We start from the raw sequence: 27,244 nt of genomic DNA on the forward strand, positions 1-27,244 counted from the left end.
CTTTTTTGGTCTCGTTTGTTTTCACAAATAATATCATCTCATCTCATCTAATCATTATATTTTTTTCAAATTCTTACAAAAAATAAAACAAACAATTCAACATTTTCAAATCTCAAAACAAAAATAATATTAAAAAAATATATTCTGACAATATTTTATTCAATTTTAAACTTTTTTTTGAACTAATTTCATCTCATCTCATCTGCAAAAATAAACAAAACTGATCTCCAATGTGTGATAATTTGTAATTCGGCCATGTTGATAATTCGATTTCTAAATAACTCATGCGAATGTTATTTCTAAAAACAATTGCAAATGAATTTATTCTTAGAGCATTAGTATTAGTCTATACATATGCATATGCAAAACCATATCTTTTGCATAATCAATTTGCCATTCAAGCAAAATTTTCACTGGTTTATGCATATTTGAGACAAAATAATTATATTTTATTATTATTAATTTTTTGCTAAAATCAATTTTTTATATATATTTTGCAATTAGCATCCACTACATACATTTGACATTAATAATACAAATACAATAATAAAAAATCTAATTTTTTATATATTATATTAAGAATATAATAAAATGAAAAAAAAATATATAATATATTATAATAATAAAATGAATGTGCAAGTGAAGATTTGATGTGTTGTTGAAGGAGGGAGAAAAGGAAATAATTGTAAAAGAGAGTGAGAGGAGAGATAAATAATGATTAAAATATATTTTGTAGAGTGAATAGTAATTATCTAAATTTAGATAAGCACTGTTCATAACTAACTAAATATTTGGATATGCATAAGCTAATGTAGATGATTTTAAGGTCATATTATGTAAATATAACTTTACATATACATATGCATAGACCAATATAGATGTTCTAATAAGACCAAATTTACCATCATATTTTTATAAATGCAAAGTGATGTTCTTTGTTGTCACTTGAAAAAGAAATTCTATTCAATGTATTCATCTTAGTTTTTAATTAAAATTTTTTCATCATCTTTGATATAAAATAATTATAAATTTTATTATTATATATATATATATATAAAACAAAAAGTAGGAATTTTTGAATTAATTGCATTTGAAAAAGAAAAAAAAAAAAAAGAAAAACACGTGTTTGGCAGTAACTCAGAGTGGCAAAACACGTGCACTGACAAAGTGGACACTGGACAGAAAAGTCGAACCCTACTTTTTGCCTCTTAATAATGTTCTTTCCACACACGTGAGTCAGACATGTCAGTCGATGGGAGGGGCTGTCACTGTAGAAATATATATAACAGTCCGGTGTCTTTAGCATCGTCTGCGAATCGTACGGACATTACAGGAAAAAAAAAAAAAAAACTACGAAAATAAATAAGTAAAAGAAATATCTCGCGCAAGCTGCCGCAAGAGCCACAGAGGGAGAAAACAAAAGTAGCTCCAAGGACCAAGACACGCTTGCAGACTGATCACTTTGACTTTTCCACCATCTTCTCGCTGGTCCGATCCACACTCCATCGTTGAAATCCCATGTCATTTCTGTGAAGAAATTCACCCATCTCTCTCTCTTGTAAAGGAGGAGGAGGAACGCCCAGTTTTCTTCACCTTGTGTGCGCTTTTATATGCCTGGTTTTGTTCTATTTTCTATGAAAAAAATCCGCTTGTATGTTTGTTCTTTGTGATGTCTGTGGATTTTCTCTTTTCAGATTTTTGTTGGTCTTAGTGGATGGAGCTGCTCTTTATGCGCACTTGGAGATCTTGTATGTATTGTTGTTATTGTTCCGAATTTTTGTCACAGTTTCCTCTAAATCTCTGTTGTTTCTGAGAAAACAAGGAAAAACTCTTGATAATCAACTCATCAGAAACATGAGACTCCTCCCGCCTCAAATAAGTGGAAAGCAATGTTTTTTTCTTCCTATTACATTAAGTGGAAAGTATCATCCTGTGCTCTTTGATTTCGTTTATATGGCTTCGTTTTGCGAACATAGAAAGAAACACCTACTGCAGTTTTTCTTCTTTGAATGAGAACGGGTTCGCGCGGATTTCCTTTTTTTTTTTTTTTGTGGTCTTTCTTTCTTTTTTGAAAACGTTGGTGGGTGTGGATCATGCTTCATCTGTTGATGCACCATACAATTTGAGTGACAGTGTCATTATTGTAATAAAAATTATAATTGTATTAACGGCAACGATTAGTATTCAGGGAAAACTCATGCTTCATCAGTTGATATAAGGTACAATTTGCGTGATAGTGTTTTTACTAGTCATATGATAATTACTTACTTTTTATCATCCCTTGAGTTGATGTGATCTGGTACTTACTTAAAAGTGAAGACAGAAGATCTCTTGTACATATCTCAATGGATTTCCTAACTCATAAACAATAATAAATATCTTTCAGATGGGTCCTATGACTCATGCCTTTTTTGTTCTGTTCACCAGACTGTTGAGTGGGCAGTTTCCTTTAAAGCTGATTTAGAATTGAGTGTCTTATGTAATGTTGTTTAATTTTGTAGGTTAATCTTGGTTTAAAGTTGTGGTATTGAACTACCAGTAGCCATGTTTGGTCGTTGGAAAAATTCTCATCATGATCAGGAGAATGATCAGCTGCAGCCTGAGTTAAAGGTAGTGTAAGTTGGAATTTATGTAGTTATGAATACATTAACTTCATTTGCCAATATTGAGCTCCTTGCTGTTTTTACTTGATCCTGAAATTTTTTGGAGAATATGGGTTTTTCTTCATGTTTTAGCTTTATCTATATAGCCTTGTTCTATTTGGTTCAGTGACACGTTCGGTAGGGGATTATGTGAAAAGAGAGCTAATTTGTTTTTCATATCATTGATAAGTACTTCTGAAGCTCCTCACAAATAATATCTTTTGGTTAACTCGCCAATATAGATGATGTGATTATTGTACTTGCAGGTCAATGAACTTAAGACTGCAATCGGACCCCTATCTGGACGTAGTTTACAGTATTGCACTGTTGCATGCTATAAAAGATATTTGGAAGCTCGGAACTGGAATGTAGACAAATCAAAGAAAATGTTGGAAGAGACACTCAATTGGAGATCAACCTATAAACCCGAGGAAATCCAGTGGGTATGTTGGTTTTAATTTTCCACAAAGTCAGAAATTAATACTGATGACAGGTGACACTTATGTTACAATTTTGTTGCCAGAATGAAGTTGCAATGGAGGGTGAGACTGGAAAAGTATACAGAGCAAATTTTCATGACCGACATGGGAGGACCGTTCTAATTTTGAGACCTGGAATGCAGGTAGAGTATTTATTTATTCAGCACTGCTTATTTTGTTGTGCTTAAAGGTTTTAGAAATTAACGCTACTACAACTATTGCAGAACACTAAATCTTTAGACAATCAGATGCGACATCTAGTTTATCTCATAGAGAACGCCATTCTTAACCTTCCAGAGGGTCAAGAACAGATGTCATGGTTGATAGACTTCACTGGGTGGTCTATAAGCAACTCTGTGCCCGTTAAATCTGCTCGAGATACTGTCAATATTTTGCAGAACCACTATCCTGAGAGGCTAGGCATAGCATTTCTGTACAATCCACCACGGATTTTTGAGGCATTTTGGAAGGTTTGTGTTCTGCTTTCCCTGAGTGCATTCTGCTTCATCAATGAATGGCAAAATGATGACTATAATTGAAATTAGGTAGATGAATACATGCTAAGCAAGAAGATTCCAACCATTTTGATGTGATCCCTGGTGCAGAAGAGGCCCATATAGTTGATGTTGATAGTAGAAACCAATTTAAAATGTGCTTTATGCACTACGAAACTAAAGCATTTAAAAATTTCTCCACAACTAGGGGGTGTTTCCTTACCAGACATGGTGACTTGAACCCAGGTCAATTTTCTTGGAGTGTTGATTTTTTAATTAGGTTTAAGACTACTCACCACATCTTTGAATATGAAGATAGGGGAGAATGAATGTTATTTGTTGGCTAAACATAGGCCCTTTTTAGACCAAGTTGCTTCATAGTTTGAATGCACTACAAACATATGCTTCTATGAACCCCAAGGGGTTGGCCCAAGTGGTGAAGGCCTTGTTCTTGGGATATTACTTCCTTGAAGGTCCAAGGCTCAACACCTCATAGTTGTAAACAATCCTTTGGGGCCACACTCCCTAGTAAAAAGCCAGCGATTTAACCAGTTCCGTGTAGGGAAACTTCTGAGGGTGCGGTGCACGGGACCAGCGTTTATTCTGCAGGGGTGGGTCCAAAGGGTTCTGCCTTGGAGAGGTTCCCCTACATCCAAAAAAAAAAAAAAAAAAATGCTTCTATGCACTAAAAGTTCCAAATATCCTTGTTAACACTCTATTGCACGCTGCTTCCCTGCCACCCTTACGTGAAGCACCCTTATGCTCCTCTTTAGCCTTAGAAGTTTGAAAACATAAGATGAACTTGCTGAGATAATCGTAGTAATCATGCAGAACAACAAGATAGACTTTGACCAAGAGTTCTTAAATTCTGGTTACCTTTCTGTTTTTTAATCATGTAAGATTCTGCTTTTCTGATACATAACATTTTTTTTTTTAAAGAGAATGGTTTCTGATTCATAACTTGCTATGCTTCCATGCTTCATGCTTTCAGATTGTCAAGTACTTCTTGGAGGCCAAGACATTCCAGAAAGTGAAGTTTGTGTACCCTAAAAATAATGATAGTGTGGAGCTCATGAGGTCGTATTTCGACGAGGAAAATCTTCCTAAAGAGTTTGGGGGAAAAGCCATGCTAAATTATGACCATGAGGAGTTCACTAGACAAATGACTCAGGACGATGCCAAATCCGCTGCCTTGTGGGGATTTGAAAACAAGCTACAACATGCTGGAAATGGATATTCTGGAGCAGAGGTGGCTCCAGAGCCAGTGTGTCTTGCACCACTGGCCGGATGAGCGAGGTAGCCTTCCTGTATTCGTAATAGAGTTTTAAACATTCTATCTATGCCTGAATGATTCTTGACTAAAAGAACTAGTCTTTATTCAACTCAGAGCAGCCATAAATGCTGTTCCATGTTAAGGTAAACTGATGCAATCTTAACTGCATACTATTTATAACGGGGAATTTTGCCCATGTATACTTTTATCTTAATGCTGATATCACCCTCTAAAATTTCCTTGAAACAAAGATATGAAACTAAAATAAACAGATGATGGGTTTCTTTCTGATTTATCCCTGTAATAACTTTCTTTTATGTTGCATCCTATGTGAAATTAACCATGGGTTTGGATTCCTTAAGAGTAGTTCCTATCCGAACTTTAGGGTTGAGAGTGGGAAAGATAGACATATGAAGTGGGTTCTATAGCATTTATTGAGCACATAATGCCTAATGAGAAATATATATCTATGAATGCTATAGGTCCCACAATTTGTGCTTCTCTCTCTCCCATTCTGGGCCTTAGAGTTTGAGTAGGAACGCCGCCGATGCACCGCCATTTCCTCTCTCCTTAAGACAGTGGTTGTGTAAAATCTTAACCCTATATTAATTGTTTAGATAAAATTAAGTATTTATTATTATTTTTATAATAATTATGTTATTTTTTAGGATTTAGAGTTCGGGTTTAAATGGGATTAAATTTCAATAGTTAATCATGGATCAATATTGCAAGAAACAAACCTTTTAAGATAGTGTAAATATCAGTACCTTGATTTTGGAAGTATAGTTGAACCCCTTGGTCTCTCCTTCTGTTTATATGTTATGATAAGAAAACTCTGTGAGTGGAAGAGAGGAACAAAGAACCCTCTATATTAAGCCTAAGGCCCGTTTGGATAGTAAAAGTATTTTATTTCTTCTCATTTTATCTCATCATTACAATTTTTTCAAATTTTCATATAAAATATAATAAGCAATTCAACTTTTTCAAAATCTAAAACAATAATAATATTAAAAAAATAATATTCTAATAATATTTTATTTAACTTTTAACTTCTATTTCAACTCGCTATCCAAACAGCACGAATGAAGAAAATTAAACAATCTTTATGAATCTGTTTGTTAGAAAACTGATATGAGCTGAAAAAAACTAATAAATATTCTTTTCGAATGAAAAGCAGTAAAACTCCCTAAATGGTAATCCTTCCAAATTTATGCAGTGATGATAGCCAAAGAAATTCCTTTTTCTATTATTATGATTCATTGGGTGAACCTAGAAAAATTATTTTTCTGGGGGTTGGTTCATATCGACCCAAGGACGCTAACAATTGGAGGATGGTTGATTTCTCTTCATTGAATCTCAAATATTGGTAACTAGGTCTGTTTCACATACTCAAGTCTAGTATAGATCGATATATGGGTCGCGATTGGCGCCCGCCGGCCGTGTAATTTCTCTCCGATGGATGACAATAATGAATTATGGAACAACCTACCAAGTTGTTTCAATTGTTGCAAAACCATATAGAGGTGCAAAACTAGGAAATTCTTTTGACAAGAAGGATATAAATGTTTCTATCTTAATGTGATGTTGAAAAGCCTAAATGTCAACATCTATAAAAAGACAATCTTAAACAGCTTTGGAAGTGGTAAATTAGATTACGAAAATAGTAATGTTATATGTAGTCGAGGAGTGCACAAACATCGTACAGTCGTTTTAAAAAAGAGTTAAGTCCATTATTAAAAAATTAATTCTTTTTTTTCATGTGAATCTAGTATTTATTCACTTTTTTCGAAATGATTTTGCGGTGCTTGTATACTCACGATTACAACTATCATTTCTGAAAAAGACATCAATTGAATGTAAAAATACAGACGCTTGGATATGCTTGAACATGAATGTGAATGCTTTGTGTTCATCATCGCAAAGTTCAAACTCCCAACTCGATTACATATTATGATCTTAAGCTGCTCTTTTTAAATCCACACTGCAGAGAGCAATTAAACAGTGAAAACAAGAAATTAAGGTGGCATTAATACTAGAGTTTCCCTTTTCAGAATATGAAAATGCTCCGTATCCATGTCCATGCCAAAGAAATTTATTTACAGGGTACAAAAGTCACATAAGCTTCAGTATGTATAGCCTTGTGAACCACACAACAAACAGTCATTCTTCCGATTCTCAGGAACTAGTTATCTGTCATACCCTTCTAAACAAACTTTTCACTAAACTTTTATGGAGGCAAAATCAACACCGTCCTTTAGCTAGCTACACAGGAATACTTTGTCAAAAGCTGCAATGAAAAATGCATATCAAACAGACCTGCACATTGGTGAAATGACAAAGTTAGCTGCATTTTGGATTTTGAGGGGAAAGGTGAGGGGGAGGGGATCAGATGAGCCTCCTTTTGAAGTTACGCGTAGTCGATTGGTAAGTACGAACTAGCAACCCGACTCCTACACCAACTCCAAGGCAAACGCCAAGCCCAATCCCAACACCAACTCTCACACCTGCATTGAACCAGGACAGTTCACCATCTTCACCATCTATGTACTCCGTTCTCCAATACGGGTTACTACTGTAGTAATCTTCATTTTCTGGTTTGTAGTTTCTGTATTCTGCCATCTACAATTGAAAAAAACAACAATTGGTGTTATGGCAGTCGAGTTACAGGCTGAAAGAGTACACATGTAAAGTATAAAAAACATATAAATTATAACAAGCTTATCCCTTCATGAAAGCCCTAGAAGCTAGACGGGTTTGCTGTAAACATGTAAGGGTTAAGCAAATCTCTCATTTCTATGTGAGCCACAACCTAATGCTCCAGCAAAAGCTAAAATGCTAAATGAAAACGGCCTAATTGGTGGTTTACACCAAATCGGGTTAGCCTTTTTCTTGTTAAAATATGTCATATAAGCAACACTAGACAGAAGAAAACAGCAGGACCACGCCCAAGTAGACATTCTAATCTACAGCTACTTATCACCAGTCATAAAAAGTTCACGGGGTCATTAATACGATGATTTAGTATAGTGATGATCCACGATGCAGAAACACAAGAAGTAACAGGAACTATTTCTTAAAAATAACGTGACACAAGAAAACACACTTAAATGTTCATAATAGCTCATATACCATCTTTTGTCTAATTGATCGCACTAACGTCCCATGATGAAAATAACTCAGTAAATCCAGACAAGGAACAATTAAAGAAAACATAGGTGGTAAGGACACATAATATTTAAACCCACCATGTCTTTTAAACATTCTCCATATCATCATCAAGAGTACAATTACAGGAATAGATTATTAATTACAAGCACAATAATGATACTAAGGATTGATTTACAATGAATATTAATATTCAAAAGCAAACATATATTCTTTAAGACCAAGGAAAAAAACATATATTTTTTGAGATGTAACCCCCTGAATAGAACATGAAAATTTCATGCAGCTGCCAAAGAAAAGTATCTAAGAGATTCTAGTATTTAGGAGATTTAAGATGGATCCAAACTAAAATTTTGTAGAGGTTTTCATCAAAGCTCCGAAGCATTATAACTATGGAGAAAAAAATTGTATTGGCACAAGATGAAAGATTTCATATTACGATGGAAATTAAGCGAGAACAATTTAAACAGAGAGAAGACAAGGGTTTAAGCGTTTCAGTCAGAATAAGATAATCTCCATTTCACTTTTTTTTCTTTTTTTTTTCAGCATCTCCATTTCACTTAAGAAGGATAGTTATTATTTAGTATTAAACATTGGGTATTTTGGTCATTGTATTTTTAAAAATGATTAGATTGGTAAGTTAAATGACAACTGCCATTGTCTTACACTTCATGGATGCTATATGTTTAAGGGAAATGGAGAGGACTATGGGTCCATGGGAGTGTAGGAGAGTACAAGAGATACCTCTAAAATTTAGATATGATGTTAATGGTAAATGAAAAGAAAAAAGTAAGTAACTTGCAAGATACAAGACGTTATTGATTGAAAAATTCAAAAAATCTGCTTCTTGCTGCATCCCAAACCAAACGACAATGAAAATAAAACCCAATGACAATGAGATCTTAATCCACCCAAATTTCAGAAATTGAAAATCATCGAGAACTGATTTTCTGTGGTTTTCAAAAGAAACCCTTCACCAGATTTGCCTAGGTTTTTCAACCATGGATGGATCTTTTCTCTTTAGTCTTGAATTTGTACTTGAAGGGGAATAAACACTTCATCTTTTGAAGCATTCTGATATCAATATTCAAGTTTATATATCAGATATTGCCAATTCTCTTAGTTTGGCTTAAAGAGACAGATGTCCAATACAAAGATTCAGCCAATTAAAGTTTATTTCAGATAGAGAGAGAGCTATACAATTAAGTGCTGAAATGAAGGAACAAGAAAGATAAAGGAAGTGAGCATTGCAACAGACAGGAGATGGGGAGCGATGGGAGCAAGGATGATAATGGGGACTGTAAAATCAAGGTAAATCAGTGACTCTTTTTGGGGATGCATTGGATGCTTCTAGCTTTCTGAAAAATCAATGGAAATCTGTGTGTCGGCTTCCAATCAGTGTGCATAAAGGTAGTTTTATGCCCGGGCCAGTTCAAAGTTAAACTCTTACTGAAAACAAGTAAAGATAACTCTTAAAAAAGGGAATAAAAATATAAGCGTTTCAAAACTGACATAAATCTAAAACGTTGAAGTCAAATTTGTCTTAACTCAGTATAAACTTAGCCCCCCATCCCCCTATGCACATAGCCCACCCGTGCACTAAGATCTGCAAATTCTAACAGAATGAAGGAGAGAATCTTGAAAGTGCACATGATAAACTCATGACAGCTACCCAATAAAACCTATAAAATTATTTCTTTCATGTTAGGAGAAAAGTTGCAGATATCTATATCATAGCAGTTCCTCACAGAGAGGCATTTTTTCCTTCACTGAAGGACAATGAGGTGAAGGAAAAGAATTAATATAGCAAGCAGAGAAACAAAACTATCTAAATATTAAAAAAAAAAATACAAAAGTCTTCACCCATCCTCTGGTTAATTAAGTTCAAGAAACATTCAATACATCTGACAGCCAAAGAGTATTCCCTTGTTTCTGTTCAATATAGACTATGGAAAGTCCGAGTCCAAGATCCCAGGACTCAACTAATTCTGTGTGCATTAATGACTACAAATTTTTTTATAAGAAAAAGACACCTGCCAATGACATACAAGATGTGTTATCTCTCAAGGACATCCAAACACGAAACAAGATTATTGGCTAGCCTTAGATGCTTATGAAACAAAACTACCCAACATTGGAGTGGGCCCCACATGTGCAGACCATGCTCCATGTGGCATTGGGATGAGGCCCATGGAAACTAGATCATGTCAGGAGATGGGCATGGAAAACAATGCAACATAAAAGAAAAAAGGTAATTGGATGCTACCTGTGCCCTGCCCATACCCCCATGACACCTTCTAAGATAAGATTCTTTTTTTTTTTTTTATAAGTTTCTAAGATAAGATTCTCTTTGCCGTCCCAGACACATCAAGTATAACAAAAATTGGCTTTTTGTAACAAGAAACATACTTCAGCACAGGAAGCACATAGGTGGCCTTGAGGACCAATCAAACATAATTTCTACACCACACTGTAGATTTGGATCACAGCAACCAGTTCCCCGCAATGAAAGGGTTGTTTAGTCTCTCTCCATGGATTAGAAAACCTTAAAAGAACTGTAAAAGAGTTGGCTCTCCCTAAACATGCAAATACCAGCGCTGTACTAAAGCACTGAATGAGTGCCAACAAATTGAAACCAGATAAACAAAGGGAACTTCTGAAATGTGAATTCAAATATAAAACATGTTCCCCAAAAATTACCTGCAGATCTTCAGGGGACACATTTTTCTGGGATTCAGCAGCCTCATGTTCAGGAATTGCATCCAACATGCCTTTCCTGTTGTGTTTCTTTCGAAAACTAAGCTGTAAAGTCTCGGTTAAGATGATGGGTGTTCCAGAGAAGCAACCTGCGACATAAACCTCAATTGTTGGTGTCGGAAATTCAGGGCCACCAAGTTGTTTCCCCTTTAAGAATCTGGTACCGGCAGTGATAGCTGGTTTACAATTCATGTTCCACTGCTTGGTACTGCTTTTTGATTCCCCCATAGAACCATCGCTATTAGACATCTCCAAAACTCCAGAGAGAATGAGATCTTCTTTATCAAAAACCTCAAATTTCACACTTCCGGTCAACCTTATACTATCTGTGCCCACAAACGTGGCTTCTTCTGATTTCCTATCTACTCGATCCCTTCTAAGAAGAGAAGGGACTCCATCAGAGTAACTGCTACTTCTAGTACCATTGACTTCCAAATGGGTGTCAGGGCTCAGAGGAATATGATTCAGAGTGAAAAAGTCAGGGGTTGAGTCGTCAACATGTAAATGGCTTATCCTCACGTAGAAGACTCTCAAATCAAACCAAGGCGATGAGAGTTTGGTAAAGGGCTGGTATCTAATAATTTGAAGGCTATGATTGGCCGCTTCACCATTGCTCAATGTTGTTGCACAAGGACCCACCATTGCTCAGAAGCTTGATCTTCACTAATAATCCCTCCAATAATATTAACTAAGAAAATGAGGATAACATTGCAGGAAATATTCAAGCTGGAATCAGAATGCCGGTGAAAAACCTATTTTAGAAATAAACAGAGAATTCTGTTATTCAGATAAGCACACAGGAAACAAAAAGAAAAAAACTTTGCGCGCGCTCTCTCTCTCTCTCTCTCTCTCTCTCTCTCTCTGGGTCCGATTAAAAAGATGAAAGTAGGAGAAAAAAAACAACAGGTGTCAGTATCTACGAAAAACAGAATAAAGCTAAATAAAGTTCGTCTTTGCTATGCCAATGATCACAGCGAAAAAAAGGGAACCCCAACTATAGGAAACCCTTAGAATATGGGAAAAATGAAGACCAAATCACAAACTGCAAGGGATGCAGGCTGAGTGGCTGACAAATAAGCAACCTCCGACACAAATCAAATAAAATAAATGAGTGAGGAATACACTGCTCAGCTCCAGACGAATAAAACGTTATTTGCTTTATCTTTAGAAAAACGGAGAACAAGATGGATCTGAGAGAAATTCCGATTCATAATCGATCTCATTATCAGCAGAAACTGACGAAGGAAGAAGCTCAGAAAATGTTTAAATGATAAATAAGAAGGTAGCATGAAACAAATTCAGAATTTTAGCATATCAGGAATATACCATAGAACAGGAAATCAAATTATTTGGATTTATAAAATGAAAGAAAAAGGGTACTCACCAGCAACCCCAGGGATCTACAGCCCACCCAAAAGAGATTTCAGTTCTCTATCTTCATTTTAAAAAACAAGAGATTGAAGAGCCATCCGATATACAGAGACAGAAAAAAAAGAGAGAGGAATAGTTTCAAAAAATCCAAACAAAGCTGCTGACTATTATCATATAAAACGTACGTATCGCGTCACACATGTCGCCAAATATATCTCTATCTCGCTCTCTAGAATGATGCAGAACCACAAACAATTACGTACTTTTCACCGGAAATAAAACATACCCAGAAAATCTTTCTTCCACAAGCTGAATTTGAGGTACTAAGCTGACACCCATACGATCGGATTCTTAAAGCAAGTGAGTTCTCAAATCGCTTTCGGGACGTCAAGGTTGGAGCTTTCGATTCCCGTTAAGCACAACTCGTGGCCAAGAGGCAATGCAAGGACGACCCCAGTCTTCAACAATCCACCAATTATTTTATTTTGGAATCTTTTCATCTTTTTGATGTTTTATTTTTCTCTCTGGGCCTCAGAGAGATATTTCGAGGTGGGAGAAATCTCAATATCTCTAAAAAGGTATTCGTACGTCTCCCAAGTATGAAATGAATGGTGTGGTGAAGGGATCTGAATTTGATGGGGGGGTTTTATATGGCATTCAACATCGGGGTATCTTATGTTGCAAGGAAATGGGCGTCTCTGACCCGAATGTTACGATCTTATCCGATTGTCGGGCAGGAATTTGCGTTCAGGAGGAGACCGGTGCGTTTTGAAAGGGATGCGGAGGTTTAGAGGCTACGTAACGGCTCTAAAGTTGAGCACATGATAATCGGTCATTGTTTTATGAATATTACTAAATCAACAAAAGAATTATATAAAAATAATTTTATAAACTAACGTGATTATATCTGATCCGTTAAATTTATTTTACAATAAAATTAATTTTATAATTTAACAAATCACATCAACCCACGTCATTTTATAAAATTACTTTTATGTAATCCTTTTATGACTAGGGTATTTTTCTTGTTTTATTATTTGGAAAAGAAAAATTCTATTCATCATTCTCACGTATCACACACAATATTTTATTTTATTTTATTTTATTTTTATCTTTTACCAAATGTATGATATATAAATGATAAGTAGAAGAATTCAATTAGTTTAAAAATAATAAAACAAAAAAATAAAAATAAATATTATATATGGTGTGTGGAATGATGAGTAGTAAATCTCTTTAGAAAAATGCACTTAGTTTCATCCTCTCTAGTTGACCTAGTTTTACATTTTAGATCCTAAATTAATGGGACTAAGACATTACAATTACATAATTCTGACCATTAAAACTTAACAAAGTGTGCATGTCGTAGCTTTTTGGTAGCCGGATAGTGAAATGTATAAATTACGATATTCAATGATGTAAAGTGTAAAATTTTGAGGAGAATTGCTACATCTACGCAGAAATATTTTATAAATAAGTTTTCACATTGACGAGGCTTAAAAGTGATACACTTGTCGATCTATTTTACAATAAAATTAACTTTATAATATAATATTTCATATAGAGAGACACGTTAGTTTATAAGATGTTACTTTTATAAAATCTTTATATAGACCAAATAATTCTTTTTGTTAATCTTTTCAATGGTCTTTAAAGATTGTTTTTGATAATCTAATGACCAACCAATCAAGGGAGTAAGCCTTCAATTGTAACCAACCTCTAGAAAAAAAAAAAAAAAAAGTAATTATATTTAAATATGTGATTCTAATCTAAGATCCACATGAATTAATCCACCATTTTCCTTTATTTTGGTTTAAGTGGGCAAAGGCTTAGCGGCGATTAGTGATTACAATTTTTCTTTTTCGGCTGTTTGTGCTGTCAAATGCCAAAATATATGGATGAGGATTGTTGAGAGGTCCGATGATAAAGTTAGTCAACGAATCCGGCGTCTCTGAATGAATCTAGACAGATCTAATGCATGCTTAGAGGAGGGTGAGGTGCACATATGGAGGAACCATCCCCTTGAGTATATGGCTGTAATTGGTCCTGTTCGGTATGATTTTTAACATATTTTAAAATTGAATTGGTATACACTATTTTTTTTATTTGAAGAACCGATACCGCATCGGTTACATTCTTAAATCGATACTTCCAGTTTTATTAGTTCTAGTCCAGTTTAGTCCAATTTCGATTTTAGTATAGTATTAGTGGATTATATAATTAGTATAACTATACTATAGTGATATATAGTGGATTATATAGTGATATATTATTAGTATAACTATTAATACGATAGTGATTTATATAGTTATTTATACATAGTGGATTACTAATAGTATTAGTGTTATTATTAATGATATAGTAATATTTTTTATAGTATCATATAGTAATATAGTATTTGATTATGTATGTTAGTGATAATATGCTAGTGATAATATTTAGTGTCTAACTTATTTATATATTTGATTATATATGTTAGTGATAATATGCTTGGTTACTTAGTGATAATATGATGGTTACATACACTTTTATATGAGTGAATATAATCAAATGTATATAAATATATTTATCAAAAAGAATATATATATATTATAATTTATTATGTTATAAAATGTGTTTATCCTTAATATATATAGTTTATATCAATAACATATGATCAAATGTTCATGTTTAAGATTAAAATTTTACATTATATTAATTTTATGTTATAAAATTAAAACTTTTAACAATGATGTTATATCAAATGTTATATTAACATTTATTGAATTAATTTTATGTTATATTAAATGTTATATTAATTTTATGTTATTATATTATTATTATACATGAATAATAGGATTTTAAAATTTAATGTTATATTAATTAGCAATTTAGCATATAATATAAAATTATTTTACATATAATTATATAAATTATATATAAAAATTATATATAATATAAAAATCATATAAAAAATATTTTATATAATATAAAAAATTAATATATATATATATATATGAATTGGTCTGGTCCCATTCTCCAGTGTTAGAAAAAGGAAAATCAAAATCAGACTGGTTTCGACTGGTTTTGAAAAAAATGAAACCAGTATCGGACCGAATCTACTGGTTTGGTCTGGTTCATTTTTTCAACCCTACTTAAGTACGACACAAAAGGTGATGGTGTCTCATCGGGAAAGGTGTCTCCGCGAGACCTGTTTCATCAACGTGAGTCTTTCACAAGATAAGCCCTATCGACTATGACTCTTTGTCAACCACGACAACTCTTATTCTCATCACCAGATCTCCCAAATAATGCATTTACTTAATACAACCCTCCCTCTCCTTCTGTTATGTGGACTTCTCGTGTACGTCTCTTTGGTCACCTATTGACATTTTCTTGCCCGTAGCTTACACTTTGACCTAATAGTTATCTCATAAATTCTCGCCACACATGTGATAGTGGGAATTTTATTTTTTGAATTCTTATCATTACCCTCTTTCCAAAACACGCGTGCTTTTCATAGTTCGCATCGACAGCTCCCCTGAGACACTTTCAAGCATCGTTTCGTGCAGCACGAATCTCAAGATTCTATTCAGCGTGCCTTCCTTCATTTACCCATGTGGCACTTCCCCATTGGTTGAGACTCTCCCATGTCTTGTCGTTTAGTCTCCCCATAACAATTGACCATCTTCCTTATCTTCCTTACCTTCCTTTGTCCATTTTCCTTTTTTTTTTCTTATTCTTCTCCTTCTTCTCCCTTATTTCTCTCCTTTGCTTTGTGTGCTCTACTTTCTTCTTATTCTCTGCTACCTTTATTTTCTCGATCCCTTGTCTCACATTCTCTATGGCCCCCAAAAATCTTGCTAGAAACACCTCTCGGTCTTCTCATTCGCGTTGGTCTCTGGATGACACTTGTAAGAATGCACTTGGGCATGGTCCTCAACTTGTCTTTGGGGCGAAATCTGCCCATCCTGTAACTTTTAAGGGCAGTTAATGCAGCTTCTGCTCTCATACTAGATATCAAGTGATTCACCTAGAGTCTCGGTTCTCCCATGTGAAAAACTGAGACTAGAAGTTTTTCTTTGTATTTGGAGATGGTTGGGAGTTTTCCAAAGCATCCTCAATGGATTAACTAAAAGCTAAATTCATCACATATTTAACTATTAAACCCCAAAATATCATCACAATGGATTAACTAAAATTCAAATATTTGGACTTTAGCTACAATGAACACCAAAATCATTTCCAAATTTGCTAGTTACTGTAGATACACCAAATGTATATTCTATCATTTATTTTTCTCTCTGCTTTCATGTATACTTTCAAGTTGAACGAAAGTAATATTACTAGGTGATATTTGGGGGGCACAGCTTCAAGTAAATTAACTACTGTCAAGTAAATGTCTATATTTTCTAATTAACTATTATTTAATGCATGGCTTCAGTTTACTTATAAAAAAGAAAAACCATTAATGCACGGCTCATGTGCTGGGGGGCCTCGCATGGTATCAGGCCTTCTCTTTTTTTGTTTAGAATATGATTACTAATTAATATATAATAGGTAGAATGGTAAAACATGATAAAATAAAATAAATTAATAATTAAAAAAATTAAATATATTTTTAAATTATTAATTACTCATTACTATATAATAAATAAATGGATAATTCAATGTGTTGATTTGATGTGAATAACTAAAACCAAATTTATCTTATATTATTTTATTGTTATATAAAGAAAAAATAGCTATTCTAATGTTGAGACTTATGTGAATGGAATAGCCAAAATCTAAATTCATTTCACATGCATCAAAAGTGTCCTTTAGTTTTAGCTAATCTATTGAGGATGCTCTAAGAGGCTTCCTGCCATGAGTTCCTTGTTTGGTCCACCTAGAGTCTTGTTCCTAATGGACACTCCTTTAAGGTAGCTTCCACTAGGGGGCAATTGTCATGCTTAGACAAGATTTACACCTAGGTTAAGGAAAATCTACATTCATTGAGTTCATAAGTGATCCCCATTGGTCATGCCAGACTACTCTCATGTCTTGGGCTACAAAGTCTAGACTTTCGTTGTCCTTAGGCCTTTTCAACTCTGCGAAAGGGCTGGCCCAACCCCTTCAAACCCTAAAGGCAAGAAACCTTGTGTTGAGGCCAAGAGACAACACAATAGGCCACTTGCTTATGATCCTCTACTCACATTGACAGGAATAATGTTGCCCCCTCATTGAGGCATTCCACACCTACTGCTATTCTCATCATCCCTGAGGGTAGAAGGGAGGTCCACCAACCACCTCCTCTACTAAACCTTGACTGCTTGAAGGATGTCATTGGGTATGTCCAAGATCTAGAGTCGATTCAAGATCCTGCTTTCTTTGATTGAATTTCTGATTCACTCCTGAACTCCCTTATGAATTATTTATTAGAGAGATTCTCTCTGTCAGTCTCTTTATCTCCTGCTCCTAGTGATTCCATTGAGGTGATAGGAATTAGGGGTGAAAAAAATTGGTGAACTAGTAAACCAAACCAGACTGGACCGAACAAGTGGGTTTGGTCCGGTCCGGTACCAATTCCATTTTTTTTAAAACCGATTGAAATTGGTATGGTTCCAGTTTTCTTTTTTCTAACACTGGACTGAACCGGTTTATATATATATTTTAATTTTTCAATTATATAATTTTTTATATTATATATAATTTTGTATTATATGATAAATTACTAATTAATATAATATTAAATTTTAAAATCATATATAAATAACTATATATTATCATTATATTATTATATACTATAATATATATATATATATATATATATACACACGATATCATATACTGAAAAAGTGGGACCAAACCGGATCAGAACTGGTAAAACCAGAATAACCAATTTAGGGGAGTAACGGGTGCGGTATCAGTTTTTCAAATCTCAAAACCAGTATATATTAGTTTGGTTCTAAAATATGTTCAAAACTGAACCCGTTACACCATTAACAGGAATTGACAAGGAAGAGGACACACCAAGTCTTCCTGAGGAGAGGAGCAAGACTAAGGGTGCCGAGCCCCGTGTTCCCTCGGCCACTCCCGAGGTAGAGATAGCATCGCCAGTGGAAGATGTCCTATTAGGGTTAGGAACTGGCTCTGATGAGGGTTGTGCCTCTGCCGAATGCATGGATATTAACGTTGCTTCCTTTGATCTGGTAGGTGAGGGCAAGGGCAAAAAATCTAGGCACTAGTCTAAAGTATTCTTCAAGGGTCCTTGTGAGCGAGAGGTTCCTCCTCCCCCCAAGGCCATCCCTTGGGAGACTCTGCCTCATCTACGAGGTACCCCACCTTGTTCAACTTTGAGGTGGGAGAAACCTCTGATCCTTAGGTTGCCAAGATCACCAAGGAACTCCATTGAAATTATATATAGTTTTTGCTTTAAAAAGTACATGTCACTATTGTCACAATTGAACGTACAAAATAACATCTAATTTTGCCAAATCTAAAATCATGTCACGAATTTCCATCTATACAAATACAATTTATGGACTGCCACTAGGGGTGATAAACATTCGGTTTGGACAAGAGAAATCGACCGGACCGGTCATTTCGGTCCGGACCGAGACTGAGACCGACTTAGACCAGTTGGTCTCGATCCATCTTTTAAAGGATCGAAAAGTTTCGGTCCAGTCTCGGTCCAGGGTTTTTCCACTCGGACCACCGAACCTAATGAAAAATAAAAATAAAAATATATTTTATATATATTATTTGTATTTAATTTTACAATTTATTATGTAATTTTTATCTAACCTATCACCATTAACAATATAAAATTTTAAATATATTATTAACACTTGTTAATATTCTATCAATTAATTAAGATATAATATCAATTAGTTAATTATATAGTAATTATATAAATTAATAAGGTAATTGTCATCTAATTTATTATCATTGACCATATAAAATATTTTTTTTATTGATTTAGTTACATAATCTACATTAATAAGTCACTTAATTTTAATTTAATATTTTAAATAATTTTTTTATTAATTGATTTAAAAAAATAATAATTAGGTCAGACCAAACAAACCGATAGCTACCGGTCCGATTTTAAAAAATGATGGACTACCAGATCGGATTGAACCGACCGATTTGCACCCTTAACTGCCATTATTTTGAGTTACTATCAGCCAAATGAATAAAATACAATTTATGGACTACCAACATCCACCTGTAGAGACTAGCTAGTTTACCCAAATGAATAACAATATCCAAAATATACAACCCAAATAAACAAAGGTGATTGATTATCTACTATGAATTCTTTTACTTTTGCAACTGTGACTACTCATGTTCTGTTCCCTAAAATACCTGTAATACTACCAAATTACCATAATTTGACATACAAGTGTAAGTGATCACTTCATGATAGCCCCCATCTTCGAAACTTTATCAGGATTCTGATCAGAATAGCGAGGTGGTTAGCTGCCTCTGTATACTTGGAGGTAGGCAAACTTCTGCATCTTGAACTGCTCACGTCGTGGATCCATGGAACTGGGAACTCCTTCCCTCGTCAAAATGACAGCACAGGTGTGGGAACATGGCATCCCGATTAGCCATAACCTACGACACCAGCACCTTCTCTTTTGTAGATAAACTGTTAGTGAAATATACAATAATATAATATAAATTACAATAAAATTAACATTCAATCGAAACCAGTTTGGAATAAGGTATGAAACTCTCACTTTCTTTAAAAAGACTTAAGTCTTTTGCAGAGTACAAAATCTCAAATGAACCGATGCAACAGTCTTTCTGTTGCTTTGTCTCATTCAGGATACAACAGCTTAACTAATCGTGTTATAGTTTGAACCACCTACACAAGTGATTGAGCTTAAAATTCCACTAAATGAACACATCTCTTTTATCTAAAAAAAACTATAAAAAATATCTGGCTACACTTTGTTTTTTTTTTTTTTTTCTCTCTCTAAAAAGTTTCACACTCCCTTTCGTACAAAAAAGAAAGAACCCCACACTTCCCAATTGAACCCAAACGGCGATTTTGCATTTAGCTATATTTCACTCAAAACATATCTCTAGATTAGATTATCTGTCGATTAGCCAAAACAATAATAATATCCATCACAAAAAAGTCCACAATTCACAATTCCACATCTAATTCAACAAAATCAGCCCAAATTAAAACACTGCAGTGCAGATTGATACAAGGCATGGCCTGATATAGATTGTCAACTTTAGCTGCTCTAGCATTGCAATAGCTTATCCACACAATAACCAGCTCTTTCAAAACAGCTGCGGCCTCCCTGCCTAGCCTGCAATGAGAACACACAAGAGGGTAAGAGTAGAATTACTTGATATATATATATATATATATATATATTCAAGAGGATAGCTATAGCTATAAAAAGATTATATAAAAATAATCACACAAACTGACGTGGTTTCAATAGACAAGAGGCATTTATTTTGCCCCGCTAGTTATTATATATACATGCAGTTTTTAACACAAAATAGTTTTTAACACAAAATCTCTCTTGTTTAATCACTTCAAAAGGCCACACTTATTACATCATATGGCTATATATAGATTCTATAGTAGTTACGATACCAACGAAGTTTTCACAACCAGAGGAGAAAAGGATTAGGGTCCACCATGTGATCAGGTTTTTGCTGGTTTTCGATCGGAAGTTATCGGTTTAGCTCTTGTACACTATGCCCCGTTTAGAATTTAGACTAAACTAATTTTAAATTAAATCTAATATCTAAATACTCAACTTTTAAATTATTAAATTCATCTCAATTCAAAATTTCTTTACACGTAGGGTCCACAACCTTTTTTAAATTTATCATAAATATATTTAAACTCATCTTAATATCTAAATACATCTAAATTTATCTTAGGTGAGCCTTACAAAACTCACTCTATCATTTTAATTCACTATAATTTATAAAGAACTCAACTCATCTCAACTTAACTCAATATCCAAACGAGTTTTTTAATTATGTTCTTTGAAATCGACTATATAAATTGTGGCATTTGTCAACAAGAAGTGTTTTCTCATATCTCTCCTACTTTTTCCATTTTCTTTAATTGTTAAAAGAACAAAGAGAGAGAAATATAAAGCACACTGCACACACAATGCAGAGAAAATTCACTTCTACTAGTTTGAGAATGAAAACTAATTCATGTGATTACCTAAAACTAGCCTAATCCTCAATTCACTGTTTCAACCAAAAGATGGCCGATGAACTCCAAAATTGCTAGTTCTTTCTACAACATGCAAAACAACAAAGGTGAATGAATATCAAGAAAGACATCATTGCAGACATCTAGGCAAAAGTGATTCTGTTAAATGTCAACTTATTCATAATGCGGGCAATATCTCATATAAAGTGAAAGCAACGTGATAAAGATCACCTCTCAAAAAATACACAAAAATAGACACGTAAACTATGTGGAAAAGTTTCGTTTCCATTCCTTAGCAACTTTCTTGGCAACCAAACAGTCTCAGCGAAGATGACAAAGAGTCAAAGAAAGTTAAAGCAAAGAGCAGTGAAAGAAATTCTAACCTAAAGAGATCGCCGACACAGAGGGAGACTTATAGGCAAAAATCTCTCACAGATCTAGACCAAGGAAAATGGGAACCAATAAGGAATAATAGTTTTTTATTTTATTTTTTTTACATTTTTTTAAGGTAGAGTCTACTTTTTTACAAAGGTTTACAAAGACTTATCTATTTGAGATTTGTACAAATCATTTATCATATCGAATAAGACCATGTAATAATTAATTAGTGTCATCAATTGGTAATTAGTTGAACACTAGTTCACTTTTAATTGTCCAAAAAATTCATGTTTGAATTAAGATTCAAATTTAAAGATCACTAATGCAAGAAAAAGCTTTTGGGAAATTTTTAATTCTGCTTATAATTTAATTATAAAGTTTTTTTTTTTAATTGTGACAATTACTCGTTTACTAATTATAATAAATAAGATATAGATAAAGAAGATGAAGCAATGTAAATGAAAACTTTACATTGAAAAGGAACGAAGTACTCTAACTTTTTAATTGTTTATTTTGGAATTTGAAGTTAAATTGTTTATTATATTTTATACGAGAATTTAAAAAAATTATAATAATGAGATGGGATGAAATGAGATGAGATGAAACACTTCTTGTATCCAAACATGATCTAATGCTAGTGTGGATGACATGGCTCAAAAGGAGCGAAACTTCAACTTAAAAAATCACACATTATGAGTTTGTACATTATATTTGTTAAGAAATGATAGTTGTAGTCATGAGTGTGCAAGCGCCATACAATCACTTTAAAAAAAGTGAATAAATATGGGACGCACATGAAAAAAATAATTTTTTAATAGTGGACCTCACTCTTTTTTAAAGCAACTGAACGATATTTGTACACTTCATGATTGTATATAATATTACTCATATTTATTATTTAAAAAAATCTCTAATTTAAATAGGGATGAGATGCATGAGAGAGTGGAATTGAAGTGGAAACCGATTTATCTTTGTTTTAGTAGTGATTAAAAAATAGAGTAGTTAGCAATTGTAAAAATAAAATGACTAGTTATACAATGCATGGTTGGAGGACTTTAGTATCTTTTAAATAAATAAATAATATAATATTTAATAAAATAATTGATGTAACAAAAATTATATAGATAATACATAGTTTGGTAAATTTATCCATTGGATTATTAATTATATGCATGAGAGGTGATAACCATGATAATATTGTTACATCTTTTGTTTGGATACAAGAAGTGTTTCATCTAATTTTATCTTATCTCATCAATATAATTTTATCAAATTTCCACACAAAATATAATAAACAATTTAACTTTTCAAAATCTCAAAATAATAATAATAATAAAAAATAATATTTTAATAATATTTTATTCAACTTTCATATAAAACCATCTCATCTCATCTCACAATCTAAACCGCACCTAATTGCTAAAACCTTTGACATCATAACCCTTAAAGTATCCCTAATAGACAACGATCCTTCGAATCAAAGGCTATAAATACAAAATATATAACCAATGAAAAATAATTTGAGGATACAAGAGAAATTCAGATATATGAGCAAAAGAGACTTCAAACACGAAATAATCAATGCTAAATATCGAAACATTCACTCTACAGCTAGCAAATCTTTACTACTTACTGCAATGATTTCTGAGTGCCTATATGAATTTTTCAGCATTTTATGTTGTCCATGTAGCTTTACTCACTAGATTGGAAAAATATTTCTTACCCAACTTAGGGCCCCGTGTATAAAAAGTAAAGAGAAATTAAGACATGCGAAGTAGTCTTACAATATTTATTGTCGGTCATATAAATATTTCAGACTACATTAAACGAATAATAAAAGTGTAGTACTACATGTACTTAATACTTTTACTTACAAAATTTATTTTGTTAGTTTTTTTTTTTTTAATTCAAAGTTTGAATTTTAAATTTTAAATTTCATGATTTTCATCATATCAATAACTTACGTGTGGAGAATTAAGTTTTTTGTAAGTTTTTCTTAAATAAATTTAACATTTTCCATAGTAAAAACGGTATGACTCACTTCATGTATCTGTTTTTCTCCTCTTCTTAAGACCCTCAAATTCAGACAAATACTTAAGAGGATCTTGATCTCACTCTTTCCCTCTAAACACCCAAACTTAAAATCAAAATCTTTAAACTTAGCCTTGCTAGTTTTTTCAAATGAAGTGCAACATATTTAGAATAAGGTAAACCATAAACAGAAAGAGTAATACTATATACAGTTGTAGAGTAGGTAAGTGTCGTGTAATCATTTTAAAAAAAAGAATGAGATTCATTATTAATTTTTTTAATTGAGAAGTGTGCAAGCGCCGCACAATTCATTTGAAAAAAATGAATAAATATAAAATTCACATGAAAATTTAATTTTTTAATAATAAATTTTACTCTTTTTTAAAACTATTACACAATATTTACGTATTTCACAATTATATATAGCATTATTAGCTCAACGGAGATTCAACGCAAAGAAAAAATAATAAATTTGAACAACAGGGTTCATAAAAGATTTGCTTTTATAATGTATTGGTGGATTAAATAGCCATAAGTTTATTTTTTATTTTATTATTTTTTTTTTTTTTTTGCGCCCGTGTAGGATATAATAACAGAGAACTTTGTACAAGTGGCTCTATTATTGATTACGAAAGATCGATGGGCAAGAAGAAGCCTCAAAAAACGAAGGCGCTTTCAGTAGCAATAGCAGAAGCTTCATCAGCAGGAGATGAAACCCAGCAAAAGCCTCAGCCTCAGCCTCAGACCCCTAGAAAGAGAGGAAGACCGCGCAAGATCATCGAGAAACCTGAATCCCAAGATGAAAAAGAAGAAAAACCAGCATCAGGAGAAGCCAAGGAGGAGACTACTTCAGAGAGTCAATCCAAGAAAGTCAAAACGGGAGATGAAGAACAGAAAGAACAACAGCCTGAGCATCAGCAGCAGCAGCTAAAGGGAGAAGGCTTGTCCGAGAAGAGAAGCAGAGCTAGGCGGAAAGGCAGACCCAGAAAAAGCAGCTGATCGAGCTCTGCGAGTAGTAATAAAGCCCACACTTTTCTTTATTATTATCTCCAGCAAATTAAGGAATATAAATCGAAAAGATTCTTCATTTCTCGCTTCCCTCTTGTCCCCATATAAATTGTTATAAAAGGAGAGAAAAAGGGCATAGCTTTTTTATATTGATTGCTTGTAGTAATTCTGCTTATCATCATCATCTTCAGCTTTTTTGCCATTAAAAAATCATTTCTGCAGTTTGGTTTCCTTTGGGTTTTTGGTCTGTAAACATCACTTTCTATACAAGCAAACAAGCTCAAGATTTTCCCACATGATCAGATAAAAAATAACTATTATCTGCAAAATGGTAGATACTGTTTAATTTTCCATTCCTTAAGGTGGAAAGGATATTGAACGAGTAAGAAGACGAAAAGTAAATATGAAAACAAAGAGATCAACCTCAAAGAATGAGTGGGGGGAAAACTGGTTGATTGCAATCTGATCCGAAAAATTGGGGGGGTGGGGAGATGAAAACTGAACAGAAATTACTTTGCAGAGAGCGAGTTGCAAGCAGTGCCAGCAGGCTGGCCTGCCGCCAGTTCTGTGCTAGCTATAATAATATTGCCGAGAGACGCCAATTGATGCCAGCTCAATCCTCAATGCCTAAAACACGTGACTCTCTATCTACAATTATCCGCCTCGCCCCAGCAAACCAATGGCTTGAGCCATGGATTTTGACTTGAATCCATGCCATTTTGCTTGGCGCGTGAAGGAGGGACCCAGCGCAGACTGTCTGTAGTGACACCCAGAAATCAGAATGCGTCTTTTCATTTGTGCGTAAATTGGACGAAGTCAAAAAAGGTTGTAGAGAGATGAGCAGAAACCAGAGAGAGAGAGAGAGAGGGGCGTACCTTCTTGTAGTTTGGGAAGGACAGCCAATTGCTGAAGTTATGGGTTCTGTGCTGACGGAAAAAGGTTGTGAGGAAGGCTGTCATGACAGAAGGAGAAAGGAAGAAAATAGCAAGTGACTTAGCAACTACTCTATCCAGAGTTCTCATGCTCTCACGCGCTTTATCCTTGGGACCCTTATAGCGTTGCCGTACGCCGAAGTTGCGCAATGAGAAGGACACGTCTAGTCAACCAAGGGGACCCAATTTCAAAAGGAATCCTTAATTTTCTCTCACTGTTTTTTTTGGCTTATTTATTTATTTATTTATTTTATATGGGACTTTTGGTTTTGCTTGTTTTAAAATGACTAACCCTAGATGCTGTTTTATGATGTGTTTGAAAATATAATTTTTTGTCAAATATTTTCAAATTATTTTATTATTATATATTATTATTTTTTTAATATTTATAAATTATTTAAAATATTCTTAATATCCAAACGATTTATAGTATGCCTATTTAAAATATTTTGAGGCCCACTATTAAAATAACGATTTTTTTCCCTATGTTGATCTCAAATATGCCTATTTTATTCAAAGAGAGTATAGTATTTGGATATTCTGAAAATCATTTCTCACCTTAAATTGGGGCGAATGTAATTTGTATATCAACTGCTCATGTCGTTTAAGATCAATTTTATTTATATGAATCAAAAGTGTAGGAGAGATTATTGGAGATGTCATGGCTTGTCTATTTAGGCATGACCATAATAATAGTTTCTGTGATGAGAATCAAATATAAGGACTTAGAAAGAGGGATGCAGTGGGCGCTGATCTCTCAAAGTCGACTTTGAGTCGTAGCCTAGATCTCAGCATCACTACGAAATTCAATGAATTTATAGTCGATTTGTACTAACTAAGAAGTAGTTTGAATTCAGAAATGAGTTGAAATGATTTGTAAATAGTAGAAAATTATTTCTTATATTTTGTGCGGTAATTTAAAAAAGTTATTTCAGGATTTGAAAAAGTTGAATTATTTATTATATTTTATGTGAGAATTTGAGAAAGTTGTAATGATGAGATGAGATGAGTTAATGTGGGTTTTGAATGCAAACAAAGCCTAATATGAATCCGTATGAATGGAATTCCTTAAACACATAATTAATTTGAAAACTACCATTTTTATTGGCCCATTTGAAATTTATAAAGGATTTTTAAGACTAGATCTATCTTTGTGCCCATCACTAACAGTATAGGGTGAGTCTATATTCAAATTCAAACTTAAATCCTAATACATGTCAAACCACATGAGAATGATTCAATGACCATTAAAGTGCTACTCTTGATTTTTAAGACCTACTTAACGTTTACAAGTTTGAGTGAGTATGAAAAAAAAATAACACTACAAAATACTAATTGTGACTGAACACAAAAAAGAGAAGAAGTTAAGGAAGAGAAATGATATCAAAACTTCATTACATTTTAAGAATATGTGCTCAAAAATTTAGATGCGTAGATTAAAAAATTAACTCCAACCGTATGAAAAGTTCTTGACTAATTAGAACATATAACAGTTTAGCTGCCTACTAGATTGCCAACTCGTTTGTTTTCACAAATAAGATGCGATAA

The 27,244-nt window shown here is 33.5% G+C and overlaps 3 protein-coding genes across 9 annotated transcripts; 2 read left to right on the plus strand and 1 right to left on the minus strand.

Annotated features, from left to right (window-relative positions):
- The first annotated feature begins 1,407 nt into the window (after positions 1-1,407).
- On the plus strand, positions 1,408-5,096 carry LOC121242537 (phosphatidylinositol transfer protein 3). 5 transcript variants are annotated; one of them, XM_041140405.1, is made up of 7 exons: positions 1,408-1,575; positions 1,691-1,748; positions 2,502-2,610; positions 2,909-3,085; positions 3,166-3,264; positions 3,346-3,591; positions 4,607-5,096. In XM_041140405.1, exons 3-7 carry the CDS (start codon positions 2,545-2,547, stop codon positions 4,904-4,906), a joined length of 888 nt encoding a protein of 295 aa, XP_040996339.1. In that variant the 5' UTR covers positions 1,408-1,575; positions 1,691-1,748; positions 2,502-2,544; the 3' UTR covers positions 4,907-5,096. The 5 variants fall into 5 exon arrangements, with proteins under 5 accessions (XP_040996339.1, XP_040996337.1, XP_040996338.1 ...); XM_041140403.1 differs by having other exon boundaries at positions 1,408-1,748; XM_041140404.1 differs by lacking the exon at positions 1,691-1,748 and having other exon boundaries at positions 1,408-1,574; positions 2,500-2,610.
- A 1,866-nt stretch (positions 5,097-6,962) lies between these two features.
- On the minus strand, positions 6,963-12,866 carry LOC121242923 (uncharacterized protein At1g01500-like). Of its 3 annotated transcripts, none has more exons than XM_041140931.1 (3): positions 12,468-12,866; positions 10,754-11,562; positions 6,963-7,507 (listed from the first exon to the last, which is right to left on the minus strand). In XM_041140931.1, the coding sequence occupies exons 2-3, from the start codon at positions 11,450-11,452 to the stop codon at positions 7,274-7,276; spliced, it is 933 nt and encodes a 310-aa protein (XP_040996865.1). In that variant the 5' UTR covers positions 11,453-11,562; positions 12,468-12,866; the 3' UTR covers positions 6,963-7,273. The 3 variants fall into 3 exon arrangements, with proteins under 3 accessions (XP_040996865.1, XP_040996866.1, XP_040996863.1); XM_041140932.1 differs by having other exon boundaries at positions 12,445-12,818; XM_041140929.1 differs by lacking the exon at positions 12,468-12,866 and adding an exon at positions 12,195-12,347.
- An 11,514-nt stretch (positions 12,867-24,380) lies between these two features.
- On the plus strand, positions 24,381-24,930 carry LOC121241917 (putative uncharacterized protein DDB_G0294196). The gene has a single exon (XM_041139775.1). The coding sequence runs from the start codon at positions 24,396-24,398 to the stop codon at positions 24,753-24,755; it is 360 nt and encodes a 119-aa protein (XP_040995709.1). The 5' UTR covers positions 24,381-24,395; the 3' UTR covers positions 24,756-24,930.
- Positions 24,931-27,244: the final 2,314 nt, after the last annotated feature.

Source organism: Juglans microcarpa x Juglans regia, chromosome 8D (assembly GCF_004785595.1).
Source record: "Juglans microcarpa x Juglans regia isolate MS1-56 chromosome 8D, Jm3101_v1.0, whole genome shotgun sequence".
In the NCBI taxonomy this organism is placed as follows: Eukaryota; Viridiplantae; Streptophyta; class Magnoliopsida; order Fagales; family Juglandaceae; genus Juglans; species Juglans microcarpa x Juglans regia.